At 42.8% G+C, this 18,298-nt stretch overlaps 1 protein-coding gene and 1 long non-coding RNA gene across 6 annotated transcripts in view; one reads left to right on the top strand and one right to left on the bottom strand.

The window, feature by feature from the left end:
- The window catches only part of HECTD4 (HECT domain E3 ubiquitin protein ligase 4), a 67,075-nt gene extending 60,570 nt beyond the window's left edge, over positions 1 to 6,505 (bottom strand). For all 4 annotated transcript variants that reach the window (XM_031592492.2, XM_031592494.2, XM_031592493.2 and 1 more), the window contains exon 1: positions 6,049 to 6,505. In XM_031592492.2, coding sequence (XP_031448352.2) covers positions 6,049 to 6,225 — 177 coding nt within the window. In that variant the 5' untranslated portion in view covers positions 6,226 to 6,505. The remainder of the gene's footprint in view (positions 1 to 6,048) is intronic.
- A 144-nt stretch (positions 6,506 to 6,649) lies between these two features.
- Positions 6,650 to 15,528, top strand: LOC116228567 (uncharacterized). Of its 2 annotated transcripts, none has more exons than XR_016472087.1 (7): positions 6,650 to 7,309; positions 9,818 to 10,001; positions 10,960 to 11,125; positions 11,918 to 12,412; positions 12,964 to 13,065; positions 13,192 to 13,302; positions 13,911 to 15,528. It is a non-coding gene; the product is annotated as an uncharacterized LOC116228567 (long non-coding RNA). The 2 variants fall into 2 exon arrangements; XR_016472086.1 differs by having other exon boundaries at positions 9,815 to 10,001.
- Positions 15,529 to 18,298: the final 2,770 nt, after the last annotated feature.

Genomic DNA, 18,298 nt, shown 5'->3' with positions numbered 1-18,298 from the left:
GTTTCATCCAGGACAGAACTTCCACCAGAGACTTCTGCCCATTCTGCACTACTTTTGTTTGGAATTCACTACTGCCAGAGTAAAGTGCTTCTCCACCAACTGCAAACATGAGACATCCTACAATTAAGACATGTTAATCTACATGAAGAGCTTTAGCCTGAGGTTTTATGACCCCATTAAGTAAATTTAGAAGTGAGCTGCCGCTAAAAAGCAGCTTTTTTCTCCAGCTAAGATCCTGGTCTCCTTATGCTGCCCCTGGTGCTGGCAGCAGTGCTTGTGCTCTCACAGCCCCCAGCCCCTACTTTTTGGGTGGTTCTAAAGCCAGGCTTTTTGGCTTAGACCAGATCCAGGGGGTTTCCAACAGGCAAAACAGAAAGGAGCAGAATGGAAAAGAAAAAAATGCACAGCCTACGACAAACGTGAACAAGGACTTCTTCCAGCAGCTCTACCAGCACTTCTCACACCGAGTCTCAGGCTGAGCTGCTGCTTTCATTCTGCTGTGCATGGAACTGATGAGCAATGAAGCTGCACACACCGAGATGTCTTTTTCTCCTAAAGTCTCCTGTCACTTACAATATATACATCCAAAACAGCATTTAATTATTTCTCTGCATAATTAAACTAGCTGAATTTTGCACTCAAAGAGAGCAACTCTTTGAAGACAGAAGTATGTTTGCTGTATCAATTACACACGTAATATCCCCTGAGCATTAAATAAGCATCACCCCCATCTCATGGAAGGAACAAACATCAAAAAAAGGCAGAAACAACGTGGAAATCATAAGATATATTCAAAAGAGGCATGAGTAAAAGTTAACTGCATTACTTTCACTGCCACGTTACAGCTGTAAGGTCATTTCTCACGTGCCACAGCATTAACATAGGAAGCACTGCTTGTTTACTTGGTTCTTTTGACTCCAGAAATACAAATAAAAATCATATAGGGAAGAGCGAATTCCAAGATTTATAGATTATAAGAGAAATACCACAATTGGCAATTAAGATACTCAAAGAAATTGAGTACCACAAATCAAACTGCTCCCATAAACACCACTGGATACAAACTCCAGGCCTCCACTCTGTCACTCTGCTGCTAACAGCACTTCTGCTGACAGCAGTTTCTGCAGGCACACAGTAGGAAGCCATCTCCATGCCTTCATTTCTTTTAAAACATTTTTCCAAGCCCTCTCTAGGCTTTTTTTTTTTTTTTTTGATACGCCAAATGTTCAGAAGATATTTATATATGTAAAAACATTTTCAGCCTGGTGTTTTAGATACTGAAATGTAGTTTCCCAGGTGCTACCCCGTATTTACATCATGCAGTTGGAAACTACACCACAAAGATGCACCTTCCATTTAAAAAAACAGAAGTTCCAAGCCTGTCCCAATTATTTTTATCTTTTGCTGCAAGAAATGTTAACTGCATCACCTTGCTCAAGGATTCTATCGATCCCTCATCTTGCATATAGCAGCACAGCTCTTTCACTCAGCTAAAAGCACAAACTATTCTCCCCTGTGAAAGCACTGGAAGCCTAACTGTGCTCTGAAACAAGCACTAAGGAAACCCATCTCTTACCACATACACAACAATGCACAGAACCATCTTTTTGTTCCTTGGTATGAATCAGAGCACAGGCAAACCATAAACAAAACCTGTAAAATAAAGCAATGTTTCTTTATTTGTTCATTAAAACACTTAATGTCTCTTATTTAATTAGATTAAAGTGTCAGATAAAGAAAAATCTTCGTCATCTAAGCATCTGAGAGCACAGACCACCAAAGTACTCAGCTACAATTGGTAAGAAGCTAAATTTGAGAAAATATGTTTGCAGAATTTTCTTTCAGAGGATATTTTCTAATATTTCTCTACCAGGAAAAATAAAGCAACTCAAACAAACAAAAAGGCAGAGTGGTCTATGTTGTAGGAAGTTTGAATAAATTCATGCAGGTCATAATAACTGATAACAAAACCAGCAACTCTGCCAGAGATTAAATCACACAAAATTGGTGGTTTATACAACTATAATCTGATGAAAGTGAACTTGGAAGGAAAGTGAGCAACATTTCAGAGTCCTCTCAGGCAGTAAGCAAGAGATATACAGCAATTCCTACAAGAAAATGATTCACTCCTCCACAAAAGCAACAGCCAAGGCTCACATCTGCAGGACTATCTGCCCTTGCAGAGCTAAGTCCAAGCCCCAGCCATTGCTATCACACTGAAAGCTATGAATGCTCTCAGAGGATCACCGAAGCATTTGAAGGGGTGGCTGCCAGAGGCAGGGCTGGGAGCACAGCAGCTCCCCAGCAAGAGACCATAACCCCAAGAAGGGTCACCTCTTTGTACAAAGGCAATTGTTGATGCTGACACTGGAGGTTTTTAGCTTGTCAGAAGGGAAGCTTGTAGATGCAAGTAGGGTCACAACCAGAAAGATTTGGGAAGCACTGACCTAGATAATTACAGAGAATTACAAAGAATTACCCTCTCCTTCAGAAGTCAGAAGTGAAAACGTTTCTGCCAGCCCATGAGCAAAGTGGGCGAAAGTTCCAAGATTAGCAGATACCTCCAAGTTATCACTGTCACATCCTGTTCGAGTACTGCTGGACTTGTCCCTGCACAGCCAGCCCAGGCAGAAGAAGGAACACCACCTTTATTTTCACACTTACACGTAATTAACAATATGTATGAGCAGCGCAGGGACAACCACCCAGTGGCATTTCACATTCTGTCCTACAATAATGGAGTTGACAGGAACCAAACTATGCGATGAGGACAGAAATACACGATCCAGACAGCTACAGACACTGGAAGTGCTGCTCCTACCTCAGGTAGAACAAAGCAACAGAAACCAGATAGCCAAACGACTACTATTTATATTAGGCTGGTAAGTAAAATGGAGGATAACAGTCACAGAAGTGGAGTGGCACATTAAGGTATTCCACTTTATAGTGTGACTACGTATTAAAGATTCATCTTTCTTCCCACCTATTTCTTCGCAGAAAAAATAACTGAAGCTATCACCAGTTAAGCTGAAAAATCATCGATGCTGTATATTTAAAACTAATGGAAACACCAGACAGAAATCTGAAGATTAGGAACAAGTGTTCTTTAAATGGCAGGATGACAACGGTAATGTTTGTCAACCCAGTGAAACTGCCTAAAAACAAGTGAATGCTGTTTACTATTTTGTTATAATCTGTGCGTTCAGTGGCATTCTTATTACATTGCCAAGGGTTACAACAGCAATTTGTATTGCTGGCTTTCTCATAAGATGTAGCACATTGACTCTTGGCACAACAGCAGACTAAGCTACGTGGCTGGAAGGACCACTGCCTTCAGACAGCCCATGCTGGGGTTACTGGTTCTGAGAAAGACATTGATTGGCAATATTCCTGAAGTGCTGTAGTTTCCATTGCAGCATATGAAGGAACAGCTCACCTTCCATTAAGCTGTCCCTACTGAGCAGGGAGAGATGGGGCAAAGTGTCCTGGCAACCTCTCAGCTGTTAGTCAAGTGAGGCTGTCTCCAAGAAGCAGATCTCATGCACTTTGAAAGTAATTCCTCAGTACAAAGGGCACAAAGGCCTGCATAACTGGTAACTAATTTAGCTCTCTTCCTGACTAGATCTGATTGGAAAACCCATACCAGAAGCAGCTCTTATATGCACATCATTATAATCTATTGATATTTAAAATACATATAAAATATACTTATCCCTTTTAGTTTTGGTACTTTATCATCTTTGCAAATATGCTGATAATCTAAAAATACAGTATATTCCATTTATACTACGTAAAAATTAAAAATAAGAAATTAATGACCAAAACTGAATGGTATCCCTAGAACAAGTTACTTTCATGTTGAGGAAAAGGTTGACACTCTTGGAAAATACGTATACATACATACAAATAGATACATGCATGCACAGGTACACAGGTATTAAGAAAAAAATCATGTGGAAGTTAGAACAACAGGTCTAAATGTTCATAAAGCTTTTTTGGTAGAACACCAGCACTGTAACAAGACCTTAGAACAGAAGGACAAAGGAAACCTGTGCAAATACACTGACATTATTCACCAATATGCTCTTAGAGGGATTTTTAAGCAAAAACAGACTATAATGTGACTTTCAAAATAAAAAAAAAAGTGTTGATTTACATGTTGAATATTTTTTTTAATTAACCACTTCATATGGAAGAGTCAATCAGGGTTCTCAGTGTCACTGACAAAGCACAAAGAGTGCATTAAAGAAGTTTAGTAATCAAAGCAGCAGCTGCAGCATCTCCCACCCTCGTCCCATCACATATCCCCAGAGACTTCCAGTCACTTCATTTTCAAATATATTTATTACAAAGCAACCAGGAGTAGAAACAGTGCAAATGTGCCATTCAGTGTATCAGCTGACCGTACGACCACATTTCTTCAACAAGATGCATGCACCTATTTCCACAAAATGGCTCCTCAAAGCCATTCCAATTTACCAAGGTAGCCCTTTATTTAAAAGGCTCACACACACACACAAAGTTATGAGCAAATTAATTTACATGACTTGAAATTTCAAATCTTTTTTTAAACACCCCACCCACCCACACCGCCAAAAACCTATAACCATTTCACAAACAAGAACTGAAAATTAAGTCTCTTGTGGTCAGCTATCCTTTCAGCGAAAGGAAATAAAATGCTTAAGGCTATATATTAAAATGAAGACCACAGCAAAAAGGGATGTTTATTTTAAAGTTTCACGCTGCAAACATGGTTAACAAAACAATCAGAAATAGAAGAGATGGTGTGAATCATCGGCACTGAATTGCTGGAAGACTCATAGAAGTGTCTGAAGGACAGGACAGTCTTTTCCTCACCTGAACAAAAAACTGCCTGGTCCAAAGCGTTTGTCCAGTTCCATGGAAGAACACATTTCCAGCTTGTTAGCTCTTACAAAACTGTTTGTTTTTAATGTGTATCCTCCTTCATCACCACATGGCACTAAGAATGCTGTGAGCGCGTGTTTTCTCTCACACATTTATTGGACTTGATGGTGTTTCTAGAAATATGTAACGGAATCAAAATGCATTCTTGAATTCAAGCTGCACTGAATGCCAGAGCGGACAAGGGAGAACCATTTCACATTTATGCTCAGAGCTGTCATCCACCTTAAAAATCCAACCCTGCACCGTTCATGTGATATTTGCCAACATCCATTTCACGGGAGCAGCTCCTGCTCCCACCCCCATCTCCACATCACGCAGAGCACAAAACGCTCTCTCAGCAGGAAATCTCTCCCCCTCGATAAGGCAGTAGGAAGTTTTCATAAAGGCCTTAAAGACTCCACGTCACGGCTCCAACAATGACGCTGCCGGGACCGAACCCTCCAACCCGGTTTTGGGCTTCCTGGGAAGCAACCAAAGGGCTTGGAGGCCTCAAGGCAACCCAGCACAGCACAGAGACAGAGCTGCTGTCGAACCATCCCCTCCTGGCTCCTCTGACAAAGACCCTGTGTCATTGCGAGCCACAGTGCTGGAGAGGAGGGCGGGGTGAAAGGAGAGAAGGGAGGCACACAGGGAGCAAATGCAGCCTGCAGAAGAGATGCAGCCTACAATCCGTTGACATTCAGCCCTCCGCTGTCTCCTCGGGAGATAAAACTGCCGTATAATTCGCCACCGCCAAGGCGGAAAGCCGGGAGGAAAACGCCAGCTGCTCTCCTGCATCTCGAACAGCGATCGCTGGCAGCAGCCTAAACGCAGCCCCAGGACATCCCAGCACCATACTATTGTAAAACAGGTTAATTGCAACAGCAGAAAGACACAAAACCATCAATAAAAACCACGGAGCCAAAGGCCGCCTACAAAAACACGCGAGCACGGTTCAAACGATTTCCCCACCCAGGAGACGCTTCACCCTCCATCTTCACCGCCGCCGTCCTCCTGCCCAGCTCCGTTCCACCACCGTTCGCGATAAACCCCACAGGCCTCGGAGCCGGGCGGCCGCCAGCCCCGCAGCACGGCGCGCACCCGGCGCCCCGCCATCCCGCTCGGCCGGGAGCCCCCCCTCACCTCCAGCTCGGTGTCCCCGGGCTCCGCCACCCCGACGATCTCGCTGGGCAGCTCGGCCAGGTCGGTGACCCGGATCAGCCCGTCGTGCAGGAAGATGGTCTCCTCCTTCACCGACAGCCACTGCGCCGAGTCGCCGGCCGCCGTCGCCGCCGCCGAAGCGGCCGCCGGTGAGCCCATGGCGCGGGCGGCGCTGGGGCTCCGCAGGGCTGAGGGGAGGCGGCCGCTGCTACCCCCCCATGGCGGGGGCAGGGCGGGGGCAGGGGGATCCCCGGCGGACAGCCGGAGCGCGGTAGGGAGCAGCGAGGCGCGGCGCGTTGCCACCGCGGCGCCAGCGGGCCGGGAAGCGCCGGGAGCCGCCGTGCCCGCCCGCCGCCGCCGCCGCGTCCCGCTCCCTCCTCACACACACAGGTGACAGCGCGACGCCATGTTGGGGGCTGAGGCGGGCCCGGCATGCACCGCGCGGGGAACAATACACCCAACCCCCCTCACCCAGCCCCGCCGGGGTCCGCCCTCGGCGCCCCTCGGTGCCGCCCCGGCGCCCTGCACCCCGCCCCCGGGGGCGGCTCCCCACAGAGCCCGTCCCCGCCGCCGCCCCGGCGGCTCCGCTCAGCGCCGCGCCCCGCCCCGCCCTCAGGGCAGCGCCCCTCAGCGTCCCGTCCCGCGCCCCGCCCTCAGGGACGGCGCCTCCCCCCGTGCGCCGGTCGCCTCAGTCGCTGGGAGGGCGGTCGCCCCTCAGCCCGGCGCGTGGTGACCGCTCTTCTCACTGATTGCCGCCCCCCTCAGTGCTGTCCACTCAGAATTCCGCCCCTCAGAATTTCCCTCACTGCCCAGAGCCCCCCGAGCCCGGGGGAGCAGCCCTCAACCCGTTTATCTGTGTGGTGAACGTGGCAATGGGTGCCAAGGAAACGCCGCAGTGCATGTGGAGAATGGGAGACGCGAAGAAAAATGGACCTTTTCTTCCCTCATTTTGGCACCTTTGTGTGACCTGCCCTATTTCCATCGCTCTGATTTCATACCCTTGGGCTCAGACCCTCAGCCCAAGACAAAATGGCGTCTGGCGTGGAAGTGTGCGTGAAGCAAAGGTGTGGAACTGAATTCCTCCATGTGGAAAAAATGGTGCCCGCTGATATTCATCGACGTTTATGGAGACCCAACAGTAGATATGAGCACAGTGAGGGGTGAGCGGTGCTTTTATGGGTCACCTCTGCTGATGTAGATTTGTATGAGCACGACATTGTTCATCGTTGCCAAAAATGCACAGGTAATGGTGGTGACTATGTTAAAAAATCACGTTTTGTAGCTGAGAATGTGGCTCTACCGGTGTTATTCTGCTCTTAATTATTTCCAGAGAAATAATTAAGAGGCATTACTTTTGGAGCAACCTACGTCGCTTTGAACTGGAGAGTCTCATTTTTGAACAGGGAGATTTGGTATCAAAGGCTTTTGTAAGAGAGAGAGACTGTGGTGGGCATCTGTTCTTTTCAGTCAAGGCATGACACAGAGAACCACGACTGCAGATGGACGTACCCACAGACATGAAATCCGCCCCATCCTCCCCCAGGAGCCCTCCCAGTACTTAGAATGCTGAGGTCTGAAGATCTGATGGCAAGTGGGATGTGGCAGCTGAGTGCTGGCTGGTGAGATAAGCTGTGCTCGCAAGGTCTCCTCAAAGGAATGGGAAAGCTGCTGAGCTCAGATTAGTCACAATATTTCACCATGAGATAGTGACTGGTGGTGTTGTTTTGTTACCAGAGTAGGAGTTTTATATTGTTTTCATTCATTCGTATGAGACAAGAATAGAGAAAGAAAAAGTGTATATACATATAACTGGTACACTGGAAAAAATTCTCTCTTTAAATTTTCTAATACTATAATGGTACCACTTGGTACATCTACTGCAAAATCAATACAGACAGCAGAGCTGGGAGTAAAAGAAGATGTTCACAGGCAACACTCAGACCAGAGAGGCTTGTCAACAGGAAGGATTTGCCATGTTTTCTAGAGGTAGACAGGTTTTGGGTGCAACTGTTGTTCTGGGTAACCTCAGACTGAAAATTCTTTGTCTCCAGCTCTCACATGCTCCTTCCAGGGCTTTATGGACTGCTTTACCCTGGAGGAATAGGGTTGTCACAGCAGCTACCAGATGGAGAAGCAGTCGATTCAATCCACTAATTGCTTTGAAATACAAACCAAGGTCTTGTTTTTGAATAAAGAGCTGACTCAGAGCTACAAGAGAGGTATGGGTAACTCTGGATGCACTCATGCTGGGCTAAGTGCAGAGAGAGGTGCGTGGCTGAATTATACACCAGCCAGAGGCTGTGCTTCGTCATTGGTCTGGGGCTTGGCAAACCTCTTTGGCACTGAGGATCCTGCTCCATGTGTTTGTGTGTCAGGTCAGTAACCTGAGCTGCTCCTGAGAGACAAGCAGGCTGCTTCACTGAGAGCTGGAGATGATGTCTGCATTCCAGAAATCCCTTTTCATATTCTTTTTTTTTTTATGGGAAGACATTCCAAAGTGAACTTCTGTTTGCTGTTTCATAGATCTTTGAGGGTTTGTTTGTTTGTTTTTTCCTCCTGAATTTTAAAGTATTTGATCTGACAATTTGAAGTGAAATACCAGTTACTGAATTTATCTAGTGCCAGGTCTTGGGGAGGCCTGAGAGCTGCCTTTCAGTACCTGAGGGGGGTTATAAGAAAGAAGGAGACAGACTCTTTAGCAGGGTCTGTGTGAAAGGACAAGGGGAAATGGTTTCAAACTAAAAAAAAGGAAATTTAGATTGGATATAAGGAAGAAGTTTTTACAGTAAGGGTGGTGAGGCACTGGCATGCTCTATGATAATGTTGAGAATTGTGTCCTACCCTGCCTCAGCATGGTTTAGTGAAGTAATCACTGATAAATGTAAGATTTACATGCCCACCACTGTATGATGTATGAGCTTACATAGCAAGGAGTGCTGACATAGCTTTATAGATGATATGTTCAGTACTAAGGCCGTGGTTGTGTAATGAATTCCGTGAATCTAATACTGTTTGCCTGGCATCTGGTGCAGAAAATCTTGTATAATCTAGTGAAAAGAAATATTATTTTTGTTCTGCGTGTCACCAGAAAATGTCAGCCAGTGTAACTTCGATGTGGCATTCAGAGGCGTACTGCAATGACTACAAAGAAGACTTGTACTACATTACAGGAGATGATATGACTTAGAAAAAGACAAGAATAGCTTTGTGACATAAATCCTTGAGGTGAAGAAATGAAATCCTTGACTTGTAAATAGGTTTGTACAGAAAATCAGTTGTTTGCTTTAATTATTTTTCAAGCAGATGGGTCAGCAGTCTGCAGCTGGGTCTGGTTGGAGGAGCACTGGCAGGGCACTCATTTTGATACATTAGCAATGATCACTGAAGGAGACTGACTGGTGGTAAAGTAGGATTGACGAGGGAAATACAAATAGCAATATAAGTGAGGACAATTTTAATGTATGAAAAATGAGTATGACTTACCTAGCTCACAAACAGCCTGGACATGAAACAACTGTAAATCATAGAACCATAATCGTGATGCTACAAGGTTTTCTTAGAAATCATGTAACCCAGTGCTATGACCTAAGCTGTGATTACATGATTTGTGGCACATTCTTGTCCCATCCAAAGTCAAGAGTCCGACTGCAGCCTCTTCTACTGTTCAACTGTAATTACTTTTAGGGAATTTCCTGATGCTTAATTGAATTTCTGCTACTGTAATTGAAGCCTTTTTGTTTTGTTCCAGCAGCTGAAGACAGGGAGAATATTTTATTTCTGATTTTGACATCAGTAGTGCCTTATGGTGGGAAGCATTTAAATGCTGCCCATCACTGAGGAAGAGTGGCTGAGAGATGAACAGATCCCTTCGCGGTTGTCCTGAATTTCTGAATCTGTAATGTCTCAGAAGACTCATTATTAATACCCCAAAATAGGTAGGTTTTAAATACAGCTATTCGGTACTGCTTTAAAATTCAACCTCCCTCAAAACTGGTGCAATAAAATGAGGAAAAAAAGTAAGTGAAAAAAAGTCTGCCACAATATTCTGTTTAACGCTGTTAAAATACAAATGTGACAAGGTGGATTTATGTAATTCATACAAATTATTACAAGGGCCACTTTCTAAAGCATTTTTCAGTGCATGTGATGTTAAACTGTCCAAATCCTGAAGAGTTTGACTGAGATCTGGGGATTTTAACATCAGTTTTATGAATCAATTACAAAAATGCCATTTTTTTGGACCAATGCAGGTTTCAGAAGCTGTGGTGTTTTCTTCCTTTTGCAGAAGGGAGGAGAACCATTATGCTGTCATAATGCTGGAAGTGGTCTGCAGAGAGGAAGGGCTAATACTTAGACACAAAGCCAAAATACATCTTTCACTGGAAGTTTATCTAGCTTAGTATTTACTGCTTATTCTACATCAAGTTTTATATAAAACTCTTGGAACAAAAAGTGTTTCAGTTCTCAAGGAATAGAGTTTCTACATTTGTATTTCAGTCATTTTTCCATGCAAATTGCCTGAAATATTAATTCTTCAAATCTCAGTGTATGAGAATTATTCACTGACAACAAGAAAGAATTCCATTTACTGATGTAGCAACAGCTTTTATTACAAGGAGCATTTCCTTGTTACTCAAAGCTGTCCTTTGTCCCATGGCAGACATCTAAAATGTCTAACATTTTTTTTGTATGTTTAAAGACATCAGTTTTAATTTTTGCAAAATTAGTATAAGTTCCACTTGCAGTCACAGGCTGATACTGTAATTTTGAATCTTTGATAGTCAACAAATAAGAATGGAACAGTTAAAGAGAGAGCTTTAAGGTATTTAAATTCAGTAGCTTTTCCTTCTCCACATTAAGCACAAACTGTTTTACTTCACATTGTATTTTCAGGGAACTTAAAATGTAAAGACATCCTGAATGCACTGTGCAGAAAATGAGTGCATTAACCTCTGCTCTGGATCGTGCTGCTGTCACAGCACTGTGCCCCTGCTCACAAACAGGATGTCACCTCCCTGTCACTGAGTCCTGCAGGAGATGGGTGCGGCCATCTGCCAAGGTTTGTGTCTGATTCATTAGATTCCCTGAAATGTTCACTCAGCACTGATTGAAGCATGTTGTCAAACCTGCCATCAGATTTCCTGGGGGAGGAGAAGGATGTTCACATCACTAAAGTCTGATGGAAACCTGAAGCACGGGGATAGCAGCTGCATCATGAGGTGTGGAAGCACCATAGGTTGTACTTGCAGGTGCTAAGGGCGGCTCTCACTTCCTGTAGCCAGACACCCACATGCTGCCCTGGGAAGTCTCCCTCACTTGTGCTAGTGCCTCAGCAAGCTTATTGTAAAAACTTCTTCCTTATATCCAATCTAAACCTCCCGTCTTCTAGTTTGAAGCCATTTCCCCTTGTCCTATCCCAACAGATCTTGCTAAAGAGTCTGTCCCGTTCTTTCTTACAGCCCTCTTTAGACACTAAAAGGCATTTCTTGTTCATAACCATCTTCTCCTTCCTACAGGAAGTACCTTGGGAGTAAAATAAATTGTCAGTTTTCGTTCCTTGTTGGTATTCCAGAAAGTCAAACTATCTAGGAAAACATAAATATTAGGCTAGCTTAATTTCATTCATTTATCTCAATCTAAATTCATCATACAGTGAGGTCAGGAATATTTTGACACCGAGAATTTAACACAGATATAATAAATAGAGCAAAATGAAATGTATGAATTGTAAGTGGGTGGAAAGCTGAGATTACTATTACTAGCAAGAATTTATATGTAATACTTGTATCTGTACTTCTGTAGCAGCTGTAAGCTTCATTCAAAACCAAAATCTTACTGAAATGTTTTATAGGTGCAGAACAGAACCACTTAAGAACTGACCATGGAGAATTGTCTGAATGGCTGAATTTGGAATCAACCTCTGCTTTTCAAGAGGTCTGTGAATGGACTGGAGAAAGCCTTGATGAGAGCAATCATGCAACTTGAAAATACAGCTTGTGAGGAAGGCTTGAAAGGATTTGGTATGTTTAACCTGGATAAGAGAAGGCAGAGAGGAGACATTGCAATAAATATGTAGAAGACTGAAGCAAAGAGAGAAGAAATAAACTGCTGGACAGAACAGAACGTTGTGAGCTTACACCCCTGCTGAGGAGATATCAGGAAGCCTTTCTCATTGGTGTGTTCAGCATGGGACTGGATCACCTCCTGACGTGGGATCTCTGCTAGCAGAGGGTTTAGCAATGCACTAGACAAGCCAATCCTGTTGCAAAATCTATTCATCTGCCTATGACTAGACAGCAATGTTGAGAATAACATTCACAACTCATTACATTTCATTCTTCTAAAAGTAAGTTGCCTTCCATGAGCACACCTGCAAATAAGGTACAACTTGCAAGGATGTTAGAAAATAGTGACTAGAGAGTCTACAACAACAGGGCACAAAAGAAAGAGCCAAAACAGGATTTTAAATGAGGAGTTTAAATGAGATGATTTTTGTACATTTGTCTTCTATTTGAAATTCACAGATCAGTTCCAAAATCCTGTGAAGTCTTAATTAGCAGGTTTTTACAGACACTGCAGCTCTAACTACCCTTTTTCCTAAGAATAGGAACCCAGGTCAGTGAATCCCTGGTCTGAGAAAATGCTGTTCACTGTACTAATTTTCTCTTCAATGGTGACAGGCATTCAAAACAAACTAAAATTGAAAGCCACTAATTGAGAACTGAATCCACACAGTGCAAATTGGAATGCCTTCTCTGGGGAGAGCAATTTTGCTCTCTGCGTGGTGTTGTTTTGCAGCTGTAAGTGCCCAGAACTCCAAAGATGCTCTTCCATTGGTGTCTGCCTCCCCTTCCTTTCTTTCTGTTATTTTCAGTATCTCTTTCCTATATTTTCCAGCCAATAATCTACTTTTAAAAGAAGAGTAAGAACTGTTATGCAGCAAAGTCACAGCAGTGAGCAACTTGATGGGATATAAATGAGGGAAACGATCAAAAAAAGGTATAGATTTCTATTGTGTTTTTTTCTTTTTTTTTTTTTTAGTGAGGGGATATTGCTGATTTCTGAGAGGTGCAAGCCTTGCTCTGCTCACTATGACTCACCTGTTTTTCCCTCTGTTCCTTACAGCCAGATGGCATAAGCCAGTAAAGGCCAAATAATTCATCATTCCACAGACTTGCAATGGACTGGCCCCCAGATGAGGCCTGGAATGTTGGAAATCTTTTCATGCCGCTACAGGCAAGACAGTTTCTCTGTATTATTGTAGAGTTGAGTTTATAAATGCTGCAGTGGAACATCAAGCACTACTAAAATCCTGATTTTGATGGGTAATATCAGTCTTTTCTGGAATGCCTTTATGAATCCTTGACTTTAACAACATAGCTGTATTTCTTTAAAAAGAGCATCACAAGTGGCCTGCAGATAAACAGTGAAGAATGGTTAATTGCCCTTCAAGTAAAATAACTCTATGAGCAGAGTCAATGGAAGAATTGAGAGCAGCACTCTGTCAGTCATCAAAGCCAACCAACTATTTGGAGGGCTATACAGCATCACTGCCTTCATCAGATTACTGGTTCACAGACAGACAACATCAGCCCAACCTTTTGTATCCAAAACAGTGACCATGTTATATGTGTATTGTGCTCAGTGCTCCATTCTTCCAGGCTGTTACCAAATGACTATGGATTGTGCATGACACACACAAAAAAGCAATTCCTTGGGCTTGATTATCTAGTCTAGCCAGGCATAGAGTGCTAGCCAGTGGAATGGCATGAAAAGTTGTAGCTCAAGATGACAGGATGGAAAGAATGATAGAAATTGTAATGGTTGTTCTTATAAATCCCCAGGAGACAGCCTGGCTCATGCTGAGACACCCTATGCAGGTACTTGTGAAATCAGGTGTCATTTCAGGTAAGCCCAACTACATAATTTTTGACGTTGTTTGTATTATTTCTATTTTTGGATTCAAGCTGTTAACCAGTTTGGAGATTAGTAGGTTGCGTGTGTTAGAAGACAATTATGTGATGATGCGAGGCATTGCCTCAATGAAGCTTACTTACAAAGTATGGAAAAATATTCTTTCCAAAAGTATTGGATTAAATGAACCACAGATTTTTGTGCACAGTACTTAGACCAAAGCCAGTATTTTCACAAAAAAGCTTTCTCAAATGCAGTTTTCGTTTTTCACCCTTTGTGTCCCTACTGTATGTATGTTTGCTTCTTTTCTCTCAGACAAATGCAAAGCTCTCCATTTCAAATGCCCTTTTTGCACTTTCTGCATTAGTCCAGAGGGAAACCATGTGGATAATGTGCAATGTACAGAAGTTTTGCCGTGTGTCTGTCATTTGAGTTGCTGTTGTTTCAGCTCTCTGATTCCAGAGGGGTGTTTATTTTTCATGCTTATTTTAAGGAGAACAGTCACGATTACCCACCAGCTTCTACAAAATTCCATGAAGCAGATCTTCATGTCAGCTTAGCAGGACATTTACACCAGTAATTTGAATATTGGTTTTAACAAAACATCTGTCATGAAATACATGCATTCTTTTTAGAGCCTTCATATTAGTTTGTTCTGAAAAATAATCATCCTTCCTTGCATATAAAAGACATAGACTTATTCTTTAGGACTATTTTTGTACATTTCATCTTTGTATTTTATTTTCTCATATGAAAGTGAGCCTTCTGAACAGTAGGATACCATGTACAGCCCTTGGTGATATCTGAAAGCCTTGATTTTAAAAACAATTGCATCCCAAGTGCATCTGTCAAGTAAGTGAAAAACCTTTAGATCACACAGGACTGACAAAATGGATGAAGATGTAATTGCTTCTGGTTTAGTCAGCAAGGAAATGGAGTCTCAACACCTGGCCAAAAGACTGCAGACAGCAGTCCTGTAAAAGCACTCCAGCCATAGCAGCATATCTTAAGGTTGAAAACAAGCATGTCAAACCTGAAATACCAAAAGGTAGCATTCTTCACAAACCTTCCACTTGAAAGTACTTTACCTTGCAATTAAGCTTCAGTTTACACTAACTTCCAGAAGTGAAGCTTTTTAAACTGCCAGCCAGCACAGCAGCAGGAAGACTCTGTGGACTGGACTTAACTCACCATGCCATTTCACTGCCATTAGAGGCAGCTAACAGGTAAAAACAGGTGCTCATAGATTGTAAGGCATCACAATGTATTACCAATTCTCTGAGAAACCCAATATCCCTCTCTCTTTCCTCTCATAAGGATGCTTTATTATAATTACATATCACTTTATTAGGCAGCTGAAGCAAAGAGCACATTTGATGCTAATGAAGTGCTGCTGTGGTTGAGTCTGTCACTATTTTTGGACCTGCACATCTCCAGCACTTTTGATTGGGTGACTGAGGCTTTGGATGTCTCTAGCTTCTTCTGTGGCAGATGCTCAGTGAAAAGCAATGACTCAGCTAGCCAGGAACGCAGAACTGTTTACATGCTCAGAATGAGAAAAGCTGTGGGACAGCAAGAATGCACACAAAAGCTCTTTATTTGGTGGATGTACTTTTCAGGTAGCAGATGATATTATCTAGATTGAAAAAAATCCTTCTAATACTGACACTGCTTCTCACTTGGATATCTGTACAGTTGTCATTAATTCCTCTTTTCCATCCCCCACCTTAAATCACCTCAAAAAAATGGCTGATTTCACAGAACTCAGGGAAAATATTTTGGAGGTTAAGTGCAAAACAAATCACAGCTATTCACTGGCTATTTTTCCTTAGGAAAAATGAGGGTTTTGCTGTTCCCCTTTTTCTGATTTGAAGCCTGAGTTGCTTGGCACAGTAAGAGCATGATTTGGTATTAACAGCTAGTGCCTCTGCTCCCACACCCCTTTGTGCTAGTTTATATCCCCAAAGGAAATACTCATTCCCTCATTCCTCCCTCTCCCCCCCCACCCCCCACCTTGCAAAAACTCTTACAAGCTTGTTTAGCTCCTGGTTCACCCCCCAGACAAGTGAGAGTACTGGGACAAAGGAGGCAGGAGTACCTGAGACCATTTCTCTGTACGTAAGACGACAATTACATTACCAACTCACATCCTGACAGTACATTGAGAATCAAGAGCCTCCCTACTCAATAAACAAGATTAATGGGTCTAATAGAAATTTCATGTTGATTGATACACATGTGAGGAATGTGTCAAAGTAAATCATAATTATAGAAAAGACTATTGTATCTAAATGATTTGTTTCCTTAGACTAACCCACATAGCTATTTCCTTACTACAGCTTCCCCATTCCAAAAGGGGGATGAGTGAAGCAGGAACACCTCTTAACTTCTTCCTTAGAGTGCAACTGTATGTTGGTTTGCATACTTTGCAACATCACATGGAGCTACAGACTTTATTGATCAAGGTCTGCTTTGTTTTTACCCTTTTCCCATTTAAGTACCCCTGTGTACAATCTTTCTTTAAGCAAGATTTGTAAGCATATTGCTTTGCTTCCTTCAGTAGTACCAGCTAACTTACTTTAGCACTAGCAGTGAGATGCATGCAACACTTCCATGTCTTTCTAGTTGATTTATACTAACAGAGCCAGCCCCATCAGTGCTGTAAAATCTCACATCAATTTAAAAGCCTCTAACTATGACCATCATCCACCAAACCACATACAACAGAAGATGCGACTCATCACAAACATTGCTTTGATGACAGTGAAAAATAAAGACCATCTTCCAGGAGCAGCACGGGGCAGAACCTGGCACAGATAATCATGAAACAGCCAGCCAGCAGCACAAGAGTGCATGCTGCATTTGGACAAAGCTTGCTCATTGGCTCCCTCTGCTGAAGCACACTGAAATTAAATTTAATTAAAGAGGAAGATGGTGGAAGGACAATCAGTGCCTCTGTATTCTAACACCAGCCAGCATTAGCTATAGAAAGAATTACAGTCTCTGATCTATGAGAATCCAGAGACAGGTATTGTCCACAAATCTAGACCCTGTTCTTCCCCTCAATGCATTTGAGACTACTATGTGACATGCTGCAGCCTTGCACCTCAGTGAAGGCTGTCTCACTCCCTTTTCTAGCCTCTTTTCATGAAGCTTGTATGAATTTCATGAAATCTTGACTCCCTGTCAAGTTTGACCCCACTGGCTACTTTCCTCTAGGAATTAATGGGAAAACAGATGGCGCAGTTATATAAGCCTCATTTCCTGTAAAAGTCTGGCTAAGAAAGATCTCAAGCATGCCAGATTTGTTAATATGTACATCCTCACTTTTTGTAAGAACAGACCTATTACTATCTAAGCATTTTTTTCCAGGTATTTGGTAACTGACCTCAACAGAGAAAGCAGACAGGATGAACTTTCTCTAGCTCTTTCTGCCAGTTGCTAAGATTGGGAAGTTCACTGAAACTCTAAGCTGCCCAGGAGAGAAACACACTTGCCTTTCACTGAAGCTTTTTAATTTATTTCTGAGATTACAGAATTAAAAAACATACTTTTACTCCCTGATCTAAGCAGGTACTGCAGTGGCAAGGATTCTTGCTTCACAACTAAGGATGTTAGAGCCTACAAATAAAGAACAAGCAAGCATTGGGTAATTAAACCCTACAAAACTCACTTTAGAATACTCTGGTGTTCCTACTTAAGAAAAGCAAGGCATAGCTCCAGAAAGGCCTCTAAGAAGTTGCTGTATTTGTCAAGGTTTATGTAGTGATTGATGGATCAAAGCAGTTCACCAGAAATGCCATTTGAACAAAGCTGCATCCAAACTTTAAAATGCTAATAAGTTACCTAGCAGTGGGGTGCTGCTACAACCTAGTTCTTCACAGACTCAGAAAATTTCAGCAATTAAGACACAGAGAACTACACCAGCAGAGGCATTGAGCTGGATGTTTATTTTCAAATGTGTCCTGAAGGGTTAAGTAAACCCAGCGTTTATATTGTTTCCCAAAACGTTTTTCCCCCCTGCAACTCATTTATGGTTAAAACTATTTGAAATTCAAGTGCTTGTTTAAATAAACACACTATTGGTATTAACAGAAGGGAACATCTCCATCCCCAAAAAACCCTTACAAAAAGAAATCCCACAAAATAAAGCACCACAAAGCCCCAGACGTATGCACTTGTTCAATTCTAGACATCTGCATGTAGTCTCTCAATTTCCTACCACAAGCTGTACTCCAATCCTTTAAATAATTTGCACTGCCAGATTAATGCAACACATCCAATTATGGAATGCAATGAAGACACCAGAAATCCTTGC

Source organism: Phasianus colchicus, chromosome 18 (genome assembly GCF_987193195.1).
Source record: "Phasianus colchicus chromosome 18, bPhaCol1.hap1.1, whole genome shotgun sequence".
Lineage (NCBI taxonomy): Eukaryota > Metazoa > Chordata > Aves > Galliformes > Phasianidae > Phasianus > Phasianus colchicus.
This window is presented reverse-complemented; position numbering and strand designations above follow the sequence as displayed.